General features: G+C 42.6%; 1 protein-coding gene across 1 annotated transcript; it reads left to right on the top strand.

Moving 5' to 3' along the window:
• Positions 1–15,880: 15,880 nt before the first annotated feature.
• On the top strand, positions 15,881–16,695 carry LOC108245649 (heart- and neural crest derivatives-expressed protein 1; the record flags this gene model as incomplete). Its single annotated transcript, XM_017432740.3, is given in 1 exon segment — positions 15,881–16,695. A coding segment is annotated over 1 exon segment (489 nt), but the record flags the coding sequence as incomplete, so codon positions are not given.
• Between the last annotated feature and the right edge of the window lie 629 nt (positions 16,696–17,324).

Below are 17,324 nucleotides of genomic sequence, written 5' to 3' on the forward strand. Positions count from 1 at the left end.
CATCAACAATTAAAGATTTATTAAGATTAAGATTGATCTCAATTAATGAGTCAGTGAACCATGAAGAATAAAACCTGACCAGCAGCTGGGTGTTCTGACAGTTTTATGTACCTGTTTCTACACCACGAAGACTGTCGAAGCAAAGCCTGGAGGAATTTTAAAAAATCAAAGTCCAGTTTGACGTACTGCGAAAAAGAAGTGTGCGTATGTGTGTGTGTGTAGAGACGGTCGGAAGACAGTGTTGTGTGTTTGTAGAGAAGTCCATGAATCACGTCACAGAGGCCATTGTCTTTGATAATGTGATGGAAAGTTTATCAGCGAGCTCTGAACAGATCCACAGATGTCCTTAGGCAGGCCTTGCTTTTCCTCTGTTAAACTTTGACATCAATCTGAAACGATTAATAACTGAGAGGACATCATGAACGGTGTTAAAAACAACTGATCTGTCCTTGAAGTGAGCGTTCTCCTCTCCTACAGTGTGGGTATTTCAGCGTTTGTGTTGCAGTAATTTGGACGGAGAATAATATATCTGGTTAAAAGTGCATCTGGAGTAGATGGGGCCTAAATGACTTCATCAAGTCCTGCAGAAGCTGGTTAATGAGCCATTTATTAAAAACCACGCAGGATCGTGTCTCTCGAGGACTGGGGGTGGTAACAACTGCTACAGGGAAATATTTTAACCACTACGCCTCATAACTTTCAATTAAAGACCAACGGGACGGTCGGCATCGAAAGCAGGGGTAACGCTCAAGAAATCAAGTCTTAAAATGTCTCATCTGTCGAGGTGAAATTCAAGGATGGAATCATTTCAGATTCTTGCATCCGGTTTATCAAACCCGAGTCCAGATTAGGTTGGAAACAGAGACAAAGAGCGTGTTGCTGAAGCGCTCGAACACTCAGACATCTGGGAATACGATGTCTGCCCGCAGCTGAACTCTTCATCCACTCAGCTTTTCTTATTTATGGATTTTATGGTTTGGCATACAGAGAGTCATAAGTCTGTCCTTTTATTTCAAGGAATATTTTAGTCTCTGTCACTGACATGAATAACTGCCTCGTTTCATTCTTCTGTCAGAAAATTGTAACAACAGCTCCTTCATGCAGAGACTCAACCCACCGGTCCTCCTGACCCACGGTGGAGCGGATATGATCGTTAATACGGCCCTAACAAGATTATTTCACCAAGAAATAAAGGAAGTAAAGTTGTGGTGCCACAGAGGAAAAGATAAGGAAACCGAGAAAAACTCCGCTTTTTGATTTTTATCAGTTTATAGCAAGAAAACTGAGTCCCTCTGATGTTTGTCTGGTTTTGTTTTGAAATCTTAAATACTGATGATTATTTATCTGATTAAGCTACTTTTAGCTGCCTTTCTGCTGCTTTTTAGTTTGAGCTAGTCCTTTTCTACATGTAGCTTTTATACCATTCTGCTACTTTCAGCTTTTTATAAGCTTGTAGCTCGTGTTCTGCTTCTTTTAGCTGTGATAATTCCGAGTGTGAAATCACAAAATACACAGAAATTATCATCTGAGCTGGAAGCTCGTCCATATCATTATTTTGCTGCGGGGGCCATCTTGAATCCTAAAGTTGTAGCTGTTCATCCATATATTAGTTACTGAGAGTTTCATTAAAATCCGTCCAGTGGTTCAGAAGATATTTTACTAACAGACTAAAAACCAAACACAGAGGCACATGCAGGGACTTACATGATCGCCCATGTTTCAGTCTGTACAGTGACATCATGTAACAACCTTCTGACTTCAGCAGAGACTCTTATCAAACCACAATCCCTTCGGCTGAGACTGAGCGGATATTTATGAGCTGCTAACACGACTAAACCGGAATAAAAACAGGATTTGTGCAGCTGATAGCTGCTCGTTAGAGATCCCGTCCTCCTTCGGTTCCACGGCAGAGAAAACCTGCTGAAACCAAAACCCCTGACTGGGAGTGACAAGAGCTGAAATCGAGTTTCCGTACCAGTGATGTAATCCGTTGGCCCGGGGGGTCACGCCCAAAGGTTATTATCTTAATTTGGGGTTCATTAATCGCCGGCGGAGCGGGCCGATGACAGGGTTTCCACCTGGTCCCAGCTGCACTGAGCTGCCAGCTGATTTAGGACGGCTCCTCAGCCTCGGTATGTAAACCGTTTGCAGCAGGAATGTATAAGCAAGCCGTAAAAATAGGATTTGGCTTGAGATGTACAAGACAGATCGCGCCGTAAAACAACACGCCCTATCTCCACCGCAGCCTGAGGGGGTCGACCAGGCCTTCTCTGATCCTTACAGGTTCAGACATCTGCAAAAAGATGAAGATCGGAAGCTGCAAAACCACGAGTTCCTTATGACACATTATCTGAATTAAAGAGAGGCAGAGACACTTTTATACACAATTATAGAATTATTATATAGAAGAGAACCCAAACAAGTCAGGATTGACCTGAACAGAGAAATGATCAGTGACCAGCAGCAGACAGCAGCCACCTCGGCCCGTTATTGATCAGATCTTCAGAGCGGCTCGCAGTTATGTCTGCAGGAGAATGTTTAAGAAACACAGACTTAACCCTAATCCTAAACCAAACAAGCCAAAGCAAACTCTGGCCTCGCTCGACATTTAAGGAGGAAAAAAATTTTTCTGTCATGGTTTTTTTTTTAAACATCAGCGGTGATGCAGACGCCTGATGTTGATGAAAAACAATAAATTCACAGATGAGATCAAATAATCTCATCTTTGCTGTAAGCATCCCAAAGCATCACGTACGTTTATGTTTTATCACATTAAATCCAAAGATTTCAGGTCATTTTGACAGTTTTTCTACCAAAATGAACCAAAAGCAGGAGATTGTTTCATTGTTTAAATGGAAACAGGAAAGCAGAGATAACTCAAAAGTCTTAAAATTATAGAAAAGAAGCTTTAAAATCACCTCAAAGTGACAACAACGTTCAGCTGTTTAACCCAAACTACCGGCCAAGTGTTGTAAGATTCATGTCATTTATCTCCGGCGGGCGATCATGTAACCGGCTGTTTGTTTGTGTGTCAGCAAAATATCTCAAATTAGTGAACGGATTTTATTAAAACTCATTATTTTAACAGAGAGACGTCCAACACAGCTAATCCACCTTAGCCAAGACAAAAATGGCTGAAACTATAAGAAGTCATAGCTGTGGCGGCCATCTTGAACGGGGCTGACTCCAACAGGAGATCAGTTGTAGTTGTTGTAAACATTAGGTGACCTATGTGCAGATTAGAGTTTAGGTTTAGGGTTTGTTATGGTTTATATAAAAATATTTGGGCTTATTTTCAGGTTTTTTCTGACCTTCGGACACAAAAAAGCAGCAGATTTTATTTATCTTACGAGTCCTGCAGCTCTGATCATCTGAGTTTGAGTTTTTCTTTATGATAATTTAGTTTTACAGCTGAAATACTCAAGTTTTAAAGCATATTAATGGTTTTACAGTCGTCCTGATGAGAGATCTTGCAGATCTTTCTACAGCGTGTCTGATAAAGTGTCAGGAATAAAATGAGTAATAAAACTGCAACAAACTGTGCATCATTTTTATGTTATTTAGCTCAGTTTTCCAGGTAGTTTCAGATTTAATGTACCTGTAAGAGTTTCAACATTTAAAAATCATTTTACTCTTTTCTGCTCCAAAAAGCACAACATTTATCAGAACTGATTGAAAGTAGTCGGTGCAGACGACGCTGTCAGGATTTCCTTTTCTATAAACAGGAGTCATCTTCCATTAAGTCTGTGGTTCTGTAGATAAAAGTGTTTTGGATTTAAAATAACAGCTGGACCCAAACACTGACGTCACTCACCTGGGAGCCGTAGACAGACAGGCGGCGGACGCCACATTTTAACAAAAAGCTGCTCTGCCTTAATGAGCTCCCGCCTCACTTCCCAGCAGCCCTAGCAGTCCTGCCGCCGTTATTTAGATTCAGAACAACCGCCACCTTAATGCATTTATTTCGGTGGCGGGCGGCTAAAGATGCTTCTCATGCAAATGAGGTAAATGTGTACTCCAAATTACAGCTTGTCAGCGAGCATGATGCAGAGGCAGGCCCGACGATGCACAGAGAGGACCACGCCGGCGAGGCAGCGGGAATGAAACTCTGCACACAGAGAAGATGATTTCTTACTCTCCCTGGTTGCTGTTTGATTGGATTAAAGTACAGATGTGTTTTGCAGGAGATAAATCAAAAAGCAGTTATGGCTGCTGAAATCTGACGAGGCTTTTGGAGGCAGCTGGACTCACTTCACAGGAAAAACCCTGAACTCATCCTTTATCGGCCTGGCCTTGTTTTATTCTGCTTTGTTGGCTTGTGTACATGCAGACTAATGCATGGCAGAGGTCATATGTTACAGGCCCTGCCATAAAAAAGCCCAAGGGGCAAAAAGGGGGGGGGAAGAAAGCCAGCAGAGGAGGAGGGGAGGAGGGGGAGGCTGGCGGCGGCAGAAGAGGCGTCTGTTTTTCCTCAGGAACGAAGCTGCCGAGCGAAGTCGACATGGAAAAGCTGGGGAATGGGAAAATGGAGCAGAGAAAGGCTGGATCACGCCTGGAGCCGGACTCCCAAACCCGACTGTGGTTCTGTTTGACCAGACTGAGTCCGGATCGGTTCCACCCGTCCGGTTCAGCTGCAACACGTGAATCTAAGACCTAAACAGGTTTATGATAAGTCATATTGTTTGTCTTTTGTTCCTTATAAAACCCACGAGACTGGATCTGATGCACATTTACCCCCCCCCCCCCCCCCGTTTCTTTGTCTCAGACTGGAAACAACCTCCAACCATGCAGACACATTTTACTGTTTTACTAAACCCAGCTTTAACCTGATGAACCAACCAGTTCAGTCCTTCCTGACCCCCCCCAGCTTTTTAAAGCCAGAATCTTGTTGAGCTGCAACGAGCTGCAGAAAGCAGGAAGATTTTCTGTTTCAGTCTCTTTAAATTTCTGGTTTGCAACCAGCAACCTGTGCAGCTACTTTTCACACGGCCAGTTTTAAAAAACACACATTACTTTACTGACCATGTCAGAAAGTGCCCCACATTTATGATTTAATCTCCTGAAGTTCTCTTTAGAAATAAAAATTAGGAAAAGTTTTTAAATCATTCACTGATTCTGGGTAGTTTTAATGCAGCAGGCAGACAGTTTGACCCAGTTTTCGCCCCTGAAAGTGGATTAAAATAACTAATTAGTTGAACTGAAAAGTTGAGCTAAAAAGAACAACTTGCTAGTGTTAACCAGGTTAATTGTTTTTACCATCTTAGCTTTACTTTACTGATTTATTCAGTTTCTGTCTTAAAATGTTGGGACTGAGACTACTTTGAAGAGGAAACTGAAAACGCTTTAAAGGTTTCGAGACGTTTGTTTTACAAAATGAGGGAGTCTCCAACTCGCTGCCAACAGTTGCAGCTCAGTGAGGCTCAAGAGCAGCAACAAATATAATTATAAGTAAATACTAACGAGATGAAACTTTCCTGTTGGAATGGAACCATAATGTCTCCTCCAGTCCCAACCTGATGGAATAATAAAAAGCTGCCAGTTGTCTTCAGGACCAACTGATCCATCTTCAGCCTTCTTGATGTTTTGGAGTCACTTCCAGCGGCTCCATGAGGAACATTAAACCTGTTTGAAGCAGTGAGAGCTGTGACCACTCTTGCGGCCGTCTGATTTAAACCCTCTCAGCTCAAGTCTTTCTCTTTCTGCTTCTTTTGTTTCAGAGTCACTAAGTTTGGGATAAGAACTGATTACAGGTTATTTAACAATTCAAATCTGAACTTTATTAGACTTTAAACAGATCAACCTTCTGGTTCTCAGATAGTTTTTCCCTTTGAGGTGTTTCTGACAGCAGGAAGTTTCTGCAGAGCATGCAGGCTCTCATCATGATGTGTCTGCATGCATCCATACAGAGCCTTATAAACGCTTTACTGTTCCTACAGTTTCTGACCTGGCTGTGATGAACCCGGGGGTCCGCTGGCACCAGCGGGGCTTAGCCCAGATTGACCCCGAGCCTCTCATCTCTGTTTTCCCACAGGACGGCTGCCCGGAGCAGCCACAAAGCACTCACGCTCAGATTTATGTCCCAGACGCACGGTTCTCAGGTCATCTCTGTCGTCGCTGCTTCAGAGCGGCGATCGTTGGAAACCGTTTGCCTTGATTTGTTTTTCAGCAACAATATGAAAGCTTCTGCAGGACTTTACTCAGAGACGAGCCTGCGTTTAACTGGAAGCAGTAAAACAGAAACAGATTCATCCTCCGTGTTCTGACAAAGAGAAGCTAATGCCACCCACACCTTTTTTATTTTCTGCAGGGACATAAATCAAATGCAATCGGCTTGGAAACCTGTAACCTGTGGATTTTAACTCTTAAACTCAACATTTTGACTCTCATCGCTCCTTGACTCTAACTTCAACTAAAATCTGTGGACTAACCTCAAAATATAAACCAATAATAATAATTTTTCTTGGAAAAAAACCCTGAATAAGAAGAGAAAAGCTGCACAAAAACATCACAAACAAAAAGGTTCAAAGAGTCTTTTAAATATTTTTATATCTGTTAATTATAGTTATTGTCTGTCAGCCAACATGACTCAAAAACTCGATGTGCATTTCCTGAATTTTTCCTCTAACTTCTGCCTCTCTTGTGTTCGTTGTTAATCCTTCAGGTTTGTCACATATTAAATTAATTCAATTAGAAGCTGCTTGCAGTGAGAAAGTATTCAGTCAGTGTCTGCTAACCCTGAACAAATGTTTAGTTTTTGCCTCTGTGCCACACAGGAAATGAGCTTTGTGTTTGTTCTGTTTCCAACAAAGTGTCTAATTATCTGCTGTAGAAGTCGGTGACTGGAGGGAGGTCCGGTCCGGTCCGGTTCGGTCCGTTCTGGGCCCAAAAAACCACAACTTTTTCATTTAAACACAACAAAGCCCAGCTCCAAAAGCGTTGGCATTTATTTATAAACCTCTTTGTTGTTTAAGGGTTTTAGAAGAAGATACTGAAGGTGTGAAGGGAGATCAGGGAAAGTCCGGGGAGTCAGATGGCATCCCGCTCCTGATACTGTAAAGGTCACTCCATCAGCCAACAGCAGCCAATCAGAGCTCACGCTGCCGTGATAAGCATCCAATCTGAGCGTGAGAGCTCGCCGCTGCATTCCAGCAGGCGATCTGACACCACGGTGAGGCCCGGTGCCAGCTGGGACACTGAGACGCTGAGCCGACGGGCTATTTCAGGCTTTTTACAGATAGGAAGGAGTTTCAACAATGCTGAGAGCAACAGAGTAAAAAAAACATCAAAGTTACAGAAAAACACCTTCATTAACTTTACCCTGAGGGCAACGGGACAATGGATCATTTCTTTATTTATTCGACTCTCAGGAGTGAAACTTTTATTTGTTTCTGATCAAGAATAAATGTCTGGGATTCAGAGACATCTGGAGGAAAAGCTGTTCAGTTTTATATCACCCGAGGACGACTCTCAGCTACTACCACCCCGGATTTTAGCTCAGTGTCTGTGAAGTTTTAAACCACTGATGGGTTGATTAGCTGTGGCAGCCATCTTGAATCAAGGTGTGGACTTTGGTGTGGTATTTGAACCTTCAGCTCATTCAGGAGACTTTTGTTTTTGTAACTTTTATACGTTTCCAGTTTTTTACTCAAAGAAATCCTTTGAAATGTCTTTAATTCCTTCAGAGCTGTTGTCCTTTGTTACGTCTCTGACCCTTCTGTCCTCAGGTTTGGGTCTGGACGAGACAGTTTGGGTGTGACGGATCCAGGCCCGGTTGCGTTCAGCAGCTCAGACCCTTTTCTTGCCTGGGTGGCCTCGGCGGGGAAACAAAGCTCTCAGCCTGATGTTTAACTTCGCTTCCTAACGTCACCTCTCCCAAAGCCCCTTCCAGGTAGAGACTAATGGCCGACTCCACATCTGTGGCCCATTCAGCGTTTTAATGAGCAGGGGAGCGAGGCGGAGACAGCCGAGTATGAATGGACAAGCGGGGACTTTAACTAGCTGCCTCTGTCATTAGGAGCCTGTGGGGCAATTATGTGAGCGAGCAGAGTGACCCCGACACGACGGAGGGTCAGTAAACGCAACAGGCTTCACTCAGACTGCATCTGATGCTGGCATTTATTCTGATTCAGCCAAATAAAAAATGTAAACACTGTCAGAAAACTGCTCTTTCAAACTTTCTTTGCTTTATTTTTATTCCATAAAAAGGAAAAAGGATCAAACCTTTGGTGTTAATTTGCTCTTATCAGAATGTTTTTTACATTTTGTTGCAGATTGACCATAAATATTTCAGATATTTTTTGGTGCAGAATAACAAAACCTGAAATATCTTTAATTAAAGACACAAACATTGCTGAAAAATTAAAGAAATAAAAGCTTTGAGACAACACAAATCACTTAAACTCATATTTGATTTATGTTGTTGTCCTTTGAAACAATTATGCCATCAGGAGTTATTTTTAAAATAGTATTTGATTTCTAGAGATCATCTCAGGACCTCAAAGTTGGTGTTTTGTGACCCAGAGTGGGGCCCCGAGCCCTACTTTGGGAACCACTGCTTAAAGTTGAGCAACACTGTAAAATATTTGAGCTGAAACTAAAGACTGAGACGTTAATCATAACTATATTTGATTTATTTAATCTTTACTCCTTTATTTTATTGAAACTACAACAAGAATAAAATCCTGACAAGTGAAGTTTGTTTTTTTCTCCAAGAAAAACAAAAAAAAAGACATCTCTATTTAAATATCTTTTATTTTTTAGCTTTGTTTCCGTAACTTTACAGTGAAGAATTTATATTTTCCCACAATCCTTTGTGGTTTCCAATAATATACAGTTTACACATTTTAGCGTCGCATTGCTGCCTGCATTGGTCTAAAATATAAAAATAATTTTCAGTGTATCATAAACACTGAATTTAACAAAAATTCTTGCTCCACGAGGAGCTTATGGAGGAGATTTTATGTCCCTGAAACTCCTCAGAAATACTTAGAGAAATGGTTTAATGAAATTAAACTCTGAGGTCAATAAAAGGGAAGTTGTGTTGATAAAAAAAGCTAAACTAACTTTTACACCCTGAAGATTCTGCTTCATATCTGAGCTCTGCAGAGGTTTGAGACTCCTGAAAAGTTGTTTTTCTTTCTGTTTTCGTCCCTGATTGGTCCTCAGGAACCCGTCCACCGGAGTGGGTCCCTGAACCGCCTCAGGAGCTTCAGGGTCAAGCCTCTGGGCTGCATGTTTTGACTCTCGGCTCTGTTCAACTCCCCTCGGGCTGCTGTGACACAGAGCAGCCGCCCTCTGTTAAACCTGCTGCTGCAGGGAAATCATTAGAGCCGGACCCGCCGGAGGTCCCCGGTGGTCTACGGTGGTCCCCGGTGGTCCACGGAGATCCACTGTGGTCCCATGGTGGTCCCACGGTGGTCCACGGTGGTCCACGGTGGTCCCACGATGGCCCCCGGGGGTCCCACGGTGGTCCATGGTGGTCCCACGGTGGTCCCACGATGGCCCCCGGGGGTCCCCAGTGGTCCCATGGTGGTCCACGGTGGTCCCACGATGGCCCCCGGGGGTCCCACAGTGGTCCCCAGTGGTCTCACGGTGGTCCAGGGTGGCCTACATTGGTCCATGGTGATCCACGATGGCCCCCGGGGTTCCCACAGTGATCCACGGTGGTCCACAGTGGTCCACATTGTCCCTGGGCCGAGCCGGACTCTGTGGAGGGAGGACTCTCATCAGGACAAAGTCAGGATCAATTAGAATAAGAGAATAAATTTCACCATTTTTACACTTAAGGTCACAGATCCAAAATGTTCTTCAAAGATGCTGAAATGTTTTCTAAATTTTTAAATATATCTGATTTTATATAAATTCTACAAATTAGATCTTAAATCCCAAGAAAATACTTTTATTTGACCAATAATTGTCTGATTTAATTCATTTATTAGATTGTTTCAAAGGTTTTCACTCTGAGAAAATATCTTTACTTTTATTTTTGACTGGCAGCAATTAATATTTATTTAATATTATTAATTAATAATGATTACAAATACATTTGGCTCAGATAATATTCTCTATTACCAAACTAACAAATTATTTAGTGATAAAAAATCATCCTTTTTTTAATTAGAGAACTTATCTCCTTCTTGGCTGCATTCTTCTGTATTTTGTGTATTTCTAAAGTTTATTTTCTTAATATTACCTGAAACTTACTTCTCTTTTTAATAGTTTCTGTGATATTTATCTAAATTCTGGACAGTAAAGTTGTGACTTTTGTGATTTCTCTGGTAGTTTTTGCCTCTTCAGAGCCAGCCAGAATCACCGGGTTAACCTGCACTTGACCCTGTTTAGTGTCTGAAGTTCAGCTCGTTTTAAACACGAATCTTCTCTGTTTTTATTGCTGCAGGACAGAAGACTAAACTGTCCTGCAGCGAGGACCGGAGGACTCAAATGTGGGACATTCTGTCAGTTTGGGACACGAGAGACAAGAGGTGATGACAAAGTTTGGTGTTATCATTTATAACAATATGTAATAATTCAGCCTCATAAACAGGAGGACTTACTGTGTGTGTGTGTGTGTGTGTGTGTGTGTGTGTGTGTCTGAAATGATCCTAAAAAGAGTCGAACTAACATGTCTGTCTTCATGAAATCACCTGAAAAATAATTTTAATTTATTGTTTTTTACCTTAAAAGGTTTTACCAACAGGATCTTTCCTTATGGAATCTTTCTCATATAGGAAGGTAACACACCCCAACAGAATCTTTCCAGAATGAAATATTTATTCTATGTGACTTTTTTCCAACATTTGAATCTGTTCTCAACAGTATTATTCCCTAAATGTTTCCCTAAAAGAATCTTTACCCCCATGGAGATCTTTCAATAAACAGAATCTGTATTTCTTAGGAATCTTTTCCTCCACTCCATGTGAATCTTCCCCAACAGAATTTTTCTCTTCCCCCTATGGGAATTTTTACCTTCCCAGAATCTGTCCTCCTGGGACTTTTTTATTTTACCTAACAGAATCATTCCCTCACCAGAATCTTTGGCCGTGAAAGATTCCCACCTGCTGACATCAGCCCATTCTTTCAGCCACGTTCAGAGGTTTCTTTCTGCAGCAGCATCAGTTTAAAGTTAAACCAGAAATGATGATTTTGTTGAATGAGCTCAGATCAGACGAGCTTTAAAAACCGAACAGAAGATAAGTGATAAAATATCTTATTATAGATTTATATTCAGACTGATGGGAACACAGGGACTGGATGTTTGTTGGTTTATTACACTTCTTCACACTTTGTGTTTCTCTTTTTTAGCTCTTTCTACAGACAGTTCCTTTCCTTCCAGCTGCTTGAATCAGTAATAATCCCATGCCTTCTGAAGGCCGTGCATCTAATAAAAATGAGAGAAAGTTTGTGTGTCAGCCGTGGTCCCCTCGGCTCATCAGCGTCACCTCCCCGCTCCACATTCCAGCCGTCCTGCTCTTATCTTTATTGGCTGAGGACGGGCAGGATTGCTGCAGTTAGAGGACAGTTTCTGGAGCTTCTGAGACGCAAACGAGCAGAGGGACAGACGTGTGTGGAGACGACAATCACTTATCCAGGGGATGGATGACAGAAAGGGAATAAAATCCACCAGATCAGAGAGCAGCTGCAGAGCCTGAGCCTGCGGAGGGAAACTGAAACAGATCCGGATGTGTTTGGTGGTTTGTCTCTGTGGCAAAGTGTGAACGACTCCAGCAGCAGAGAGATCAGATTTCTGCAGGAAAGCTTGATTCACATCAGAGGAAAATCTGATCGATCGGTCGGACTGAAACTGAAACATGCTGACACTTTTACAATAAACCATCCAGGCAGCAGCTGACGAAACTAAACTTTATTTCTGGTGTTTTATTTGTCAGAAATGAAACATCTCGGTTTAAATAACAAACTGAAAACACAAGACAGGAATTTGTTCAGACCTGAATATTTATCCTTTTTAAGGATAGGACAATATTGTTTTAATTAGATGCTTTGGGGGGAAAACTATTTACAATAAAAGTTAAAGCTTTCAGATTTGAAGTAGTTTTATTTGATTTTTTTAATGAGAGGGATTGTTTAATCTGTGTGTGTGTGTGTGTGTGTGTGTGTGTTTTAATCAGAAGAACTTTGTTAAAGAAACAATCACTTTTTTACATCTCAAACCTTCAGAAATTTACATCTTCTTGTACCTAAAATGCATTCTCTAATTTTAGACCCTAACTTTTATAAATTCTGCGACTCCTTCAGGCTGGAATAATTCCGGTTAAGTTGTGAGTTTTACTGAAGGTTAATATTTCTGGAGGCAGGGCAGGAGTGAAAGGAGTCGGGGCCCCCGGGCTGGAGCCACCTTCGGGGCCCCGTGGGATTATTTTTTGACCAGATTACAAACAGAGTTCAGGTATGTTCCTGTTAACGTGAAACAGAGCAGAGCTGCTCTTAGTTTTATCGTAACATCTGAAAAACAACCAGCAAACCGTCTGAAATAAGAGAAATCTGCACTATAAACTAAAACCTTTTATTCTCACAGACCAGAACATTTTAAAGCGTCATGACAACGACACAGAAAAGGCTGAGATGCAGAAAATATAAATAAGTCTCCAGATTTCACAGAGCAAAGGAAGCTGCAGCTACAGAGTTCTGGTTTTAAATTAAAAAAAAACTAAACTCTGAGACAAATAAGCAGATATAAAGTCAGGCTTTGCTTAAATATTATATCTAAAATTAAATGCATGGAGTTAAATTTTACCAGTTATATTTAAGCATTATTATAAATTAGTGAGACAATAAATCCAACTTCAGCACTTTGCATCAAATGCAGTTTTCCTTTTATTAATTCAAACTGACCTAAAAGCTTTTAGTTTGTCCCACATTAACACACCTTTTAATGAACTTTAAGCTTTATGTTTTGTGCACTTTTTGAGACGGACAAATATTTTAAATCTGCTGCAGTTAATTAACTATTTTCAAAGAGTTATGATATCATAAAAAAACAGCTGACATAAAAACATTAAATAAATCTAACCTGAATTTATGAAAAACAAAGAATTCAGTGACATTGTTGAAGGTGAAAAACAGAATACATATATAAAAACAACTGTGTCAGTTTCCTACAAAGCAAAGGGAAAATTTACAAACAGTTATGATTTAAAATGAGAGAGTAAATATATTTATTAAAACTAACAGCCCTGTTCTGACGTTAAAACTGTAAAAATCTGAAGCCAGTTAATAATCCATACAGGCCTCAATTAACTCAAACTCTTTCTGCGCTCTCCAACCTCTTTGGAAATAAATAAAAAAAAGAATCTTATTTTGGGGCCCTTTGCACCTCGGGGCCCCGGGCCTCACCCTCTGGAAAGTCCGGCCTTGGATCCTGATCAGATCTGAGCTTCAGGAAACTTTATAAGTTTATATCTTTACATCCCGCCCGGCTGCAGCCTCACAGAGGGCACTCCTGGGGGGTGGGGGTGGGGGGACTCTCTGTGCCAGGTTACCCACACGTCCCAGAAGGAGAAGAGGCCGTCAGGTCCAATTGCTCCAGCTGGCCTCAGTGGGCAGCAGAGGAGGATGTGTGAGAGCTGAGGGTAAGCACTCTGAAGATGTGGGAGGCAGTGTGTCTATTGAAAAATCTGCACAATGACACAAACAATCAGAAGGATTCATAACAAGATGGCTCCCTGACCCAGTTTGGCAGCAGAGGAAGAAAGCAGAGTGGTTCTGCTGCTCGGGTCGGTCAGAACCTGCACAGATCAGCCAGGAGGGAGAAGAAGAGGAGAAAGTGATGCAGAGATGATGATGATGAGGAGGAGGGGGTGCACGTGCAGTGTTGTATTTCATCTCTGTGTAGTGGATGTCTTAATCAACAGTGTCAGGTTTGCTTTCTGCAGGCTGCATGGAGTTTTTCATGCTGACAGCAGAGGAGAGGAGGAAGTGTCTTCATGCTGCTGCAGGAACAAACCGTGCGCGAGCCCTTCCTCACCGGAAACCGGAGAGTTCACCCCGTCCCGCACCGGAAACCGGAGAGTTCCCCGCGTTCCGCACCGGAAACCGGAGAGTTCTCCGCGTTCCGCACCGGAAACCGGAGAGTTCTCCGCGTCCCGCACCGGAAACCGGAGAGTTCCCCGCGTCCCGCACCGGAAACCGGAGAGTTCCCCGCGTTCCGCACCGGAAACCGGAGAGTTCACCCCGTCCCGCACCGGAAACCGGAGAGTTCCCCGCTTCCCGCACCGGAAACCGGAGAGTTCTCCGCGTCCCGCACCGGAAACCGGAGGAGCTTCCCGGTTTCTGCTCCGTGCACTTCCCTCAGGAACATGCCGGAGCTCAGAGGCAGAAATCACGTTTCAAACAGGCCGAACCGGGTCATGTTCTGATCCAGTCAGCTGAGGTGGCTTAAAATCTGTTTTCTGTTTAGTTTTTAGAGAAAATCCAGAAAATCTACATGAATAAATAAATAAATTCTAGAAACTGAGCATCTTTTCTTGTGCTAACTCAAACATTTGATTTGTCTTCTTTATTATTTATTTGTTTTATTTTGGAGGAAACTGGGAATTAAAAAACAAATAAAAGCACCAAAGGTTCTGCAGCCACAAACCTGCAGGATGTTTAAACCCGAGGTGTTCTGGTCCAGGCTCGTGGGAGAACCGGGGCAGAGTATTTATTGGGTCTCGGTGCTGCAAAGTGGCGCGCTGTAAACAGTGAGCTTTTATGGAATACAGGGCGACACCCCCCTGATTTATGGCTGTATTTAGATAAGACGCCGCCTTAAATGGTTTCCAAATAGCGTCAAGGTCACGTCACGTGACGGGATAATGGTTTTCAGGCGATAAGGTGATGCGTTTGTGGTCCTCAGGAGATAAAATCCTCTGCGGGCCCGAGGCCGCCGAGACCAGAGCAGAAAATTCAAACATTTCTTTCCACTTAAGGTTATTGTGCTAAAAACAGAAATGATTCAAACCCAACTGGTTTGATAATATTAGTAACAGGAAGCAGTTGGACGCGTCACGCGCGTAAAAAGCAACACCTGAGAAGATTTTAGGGCAAATATGTCAGCAGTTAAAAAAAGAATAGGTTTTATTTTACTTATTTGTTTTTAAACGGGTTAGTGAAAAGCATCAACATCCAGAAAAATCATTTAACTTTTTAAAAAATATATATATTTTAAATGAACTTAAATTCAGTTTTTATTTGTCAGCTTTAAAAACTGTTAAATGTGTGAAGAACCGCGGCTGCAGTGTCTGATTAAACATTTTAGCTTTAACCAAATCAATAAATTAAATTAATATTGTTAACTTGGATTATGCTTTCAAATAACTCGTTAATCTTTCAACTTTAAATTAAAAAAACAAACAAAATAAATAAAAAAATAAGGGTTTTAGAATGAAAAGGTTCTCCACACAGTTGACTGATTTAAATAAAACAAACATTTTTATAAAATATGTTATTTAAACAGGTGTGTCCTCGTGGATGGCCGCAAACTGAATGCGCAAAAAAAAAAAACACCAAAAGGAAAGAAAATCCGATCTGACAACAAAATTTTAAAAATAAGTTAAAACAAACTTTTGGCTTCTCGTTTAATTTTAGACCTGCTCTCAGTCCAGATTAATCTGGAGATCCTGCATGTTTGTCCAGATTAATCTGGAGATCCTGCATGTTTGTCCAGATTAATCTAGGAGGTCCTGCATGCTTTGGCACCATGGCGCAGTCCGGATTAATCTGGAGATCCTGCATGTTTGTCCGGATTAATCTGGAGATTCTGCATGTTTTGGCACCATGGCGCTTGTTGTTGCTCTCCTGACTCTCCTCCCATCCCGCGCGCTCTCTTCCATTGGCTGCTTCTTGTCCTCGCGCACATCCCGCTCATATAAACCTGGGGCCTCACACCTTCTGCTGGCTCAAATTTCCTCTGCGCATCAGCGCGACCTCTTCCTCTTCGGGAAAAGATTTCAGCCTCCCAACACCAGCGGGATTCCAGCGCGCGGCCGCCTTTAATTCGTGGAATTATTGACTTTTTCTTTTCGGCTGACGACGTTTCCAGGAAGAAGATGTAAAATCTGTGTTTTGTTTACTCTGATCTGAGAATCAATCCGAGGGACTCCAGGTTTCCGAGCTGCATGAGTCCTGCTGGCTGCTGATCCCGGACCTGAGGCTGATCTGGGGCCGCGGCGGCGCACACGCACCGAGGTACAACCACCATCTTCCCTCAGCATGAACCTGATCGGGGGCTACCAGCACCACCACCACCACCACCTGATGCACGAGCCCTTCCCGTTCGTCCAGCGGTGCCACCAGGACTCGCCCTACTTCCAGAGCTGGGTGGTGAACCACGGCGAGGTGCCCCCGGACTTCCAGATCCACCAGGCGCCCTACGCGGCCGCGGAGCTGGGGGCGCCCGGGGCCGCGCACGACGGCCGGCTGGAGGGGCTCCAGGCCGGCATGGGCAAGAGGAGAGCGTCAGGGCCGAAGAAGGAGCGCCGGAGGACGGAGAGCATCAACACGGCGTTCGCGGAGCTCAGGGAGTGTATCCCCAACGTGCCCGCGGACACCAAACTGTCCAAAATTAAGACTTTACGCCTCGCGACCAGCTACATCGCGTACCTGATGGACGTCCTGGCCAAAGACTCCGGGGAGACGGAGGGCTTCAAGGCCGAGATCAAGAAGTTCGAGAGCCGGGATCTGAAGAGGAAACGGGAGCTGGTGAGTTTCTGCTGGAGGCAGGGTGGAAACATTTTTATTTATTTTATTTAACGTTGACTTCACCAGGAAAGTCCCATTGAGATTAAAAACCTCTTTTCCAAGAGGCAAAAACATCTTCAGGCCCGGGAGGCTGGAAAAAAGAAAAAAACTGAAGTCAGGCTCAGAACAACAAGCTTAATTAAAAACATGGATTTTTATAATGATTTAATCTCCCGGCATTCAGCTGAGTTTAGGTTTGTTCCTTCTGAGCTCCACGTTTTTTTCTTTAATTCTGTTTATTTTATAAAACACAGATTTTTACATTTCCTGACTTCAAAAATTCAGATCCTCCTCAGAGTTTAGTTCCGGCTTCAACTTTTTATTTTCACTTTATCATCAGTGAGAATAAAAATTAATAAAAACAATAAAACTCAACAGATTTGAAAATGTTTTTATTTGTGTGTTTAATGAAGTGTGAAGAATTGTAAAACATTTAATAAACCTTGTAGCTGCAGAGGACACATCCTGTGAGATTTTGATAATTTTTAGCTGATTTTAGGGGAGATTACACCCCGAGCTGAAGGAATCAGAAGGTGCTGGTGTATTTATTGATGATGATGATGATGATGACGATGATAATGCCCCCCCCC

Source organism: Kryptolebias marmoratus, linkage group LG13, assembly GCF_001649575.2.
Source record: "Kryptolebias marmoratus isolate JLee-2015 linkage group LG13, ASM164957v2, whole genome shotgun sequence".
In the NCBI taxonomy this organism is placed as follows: domain Eukaryota; kingdom Metazoa; phylum Chordata; class Actinopteri; order Cyprinodontiformes; family Rivulidae; genus Kryptolebias; species Kryptolebias marmoratus.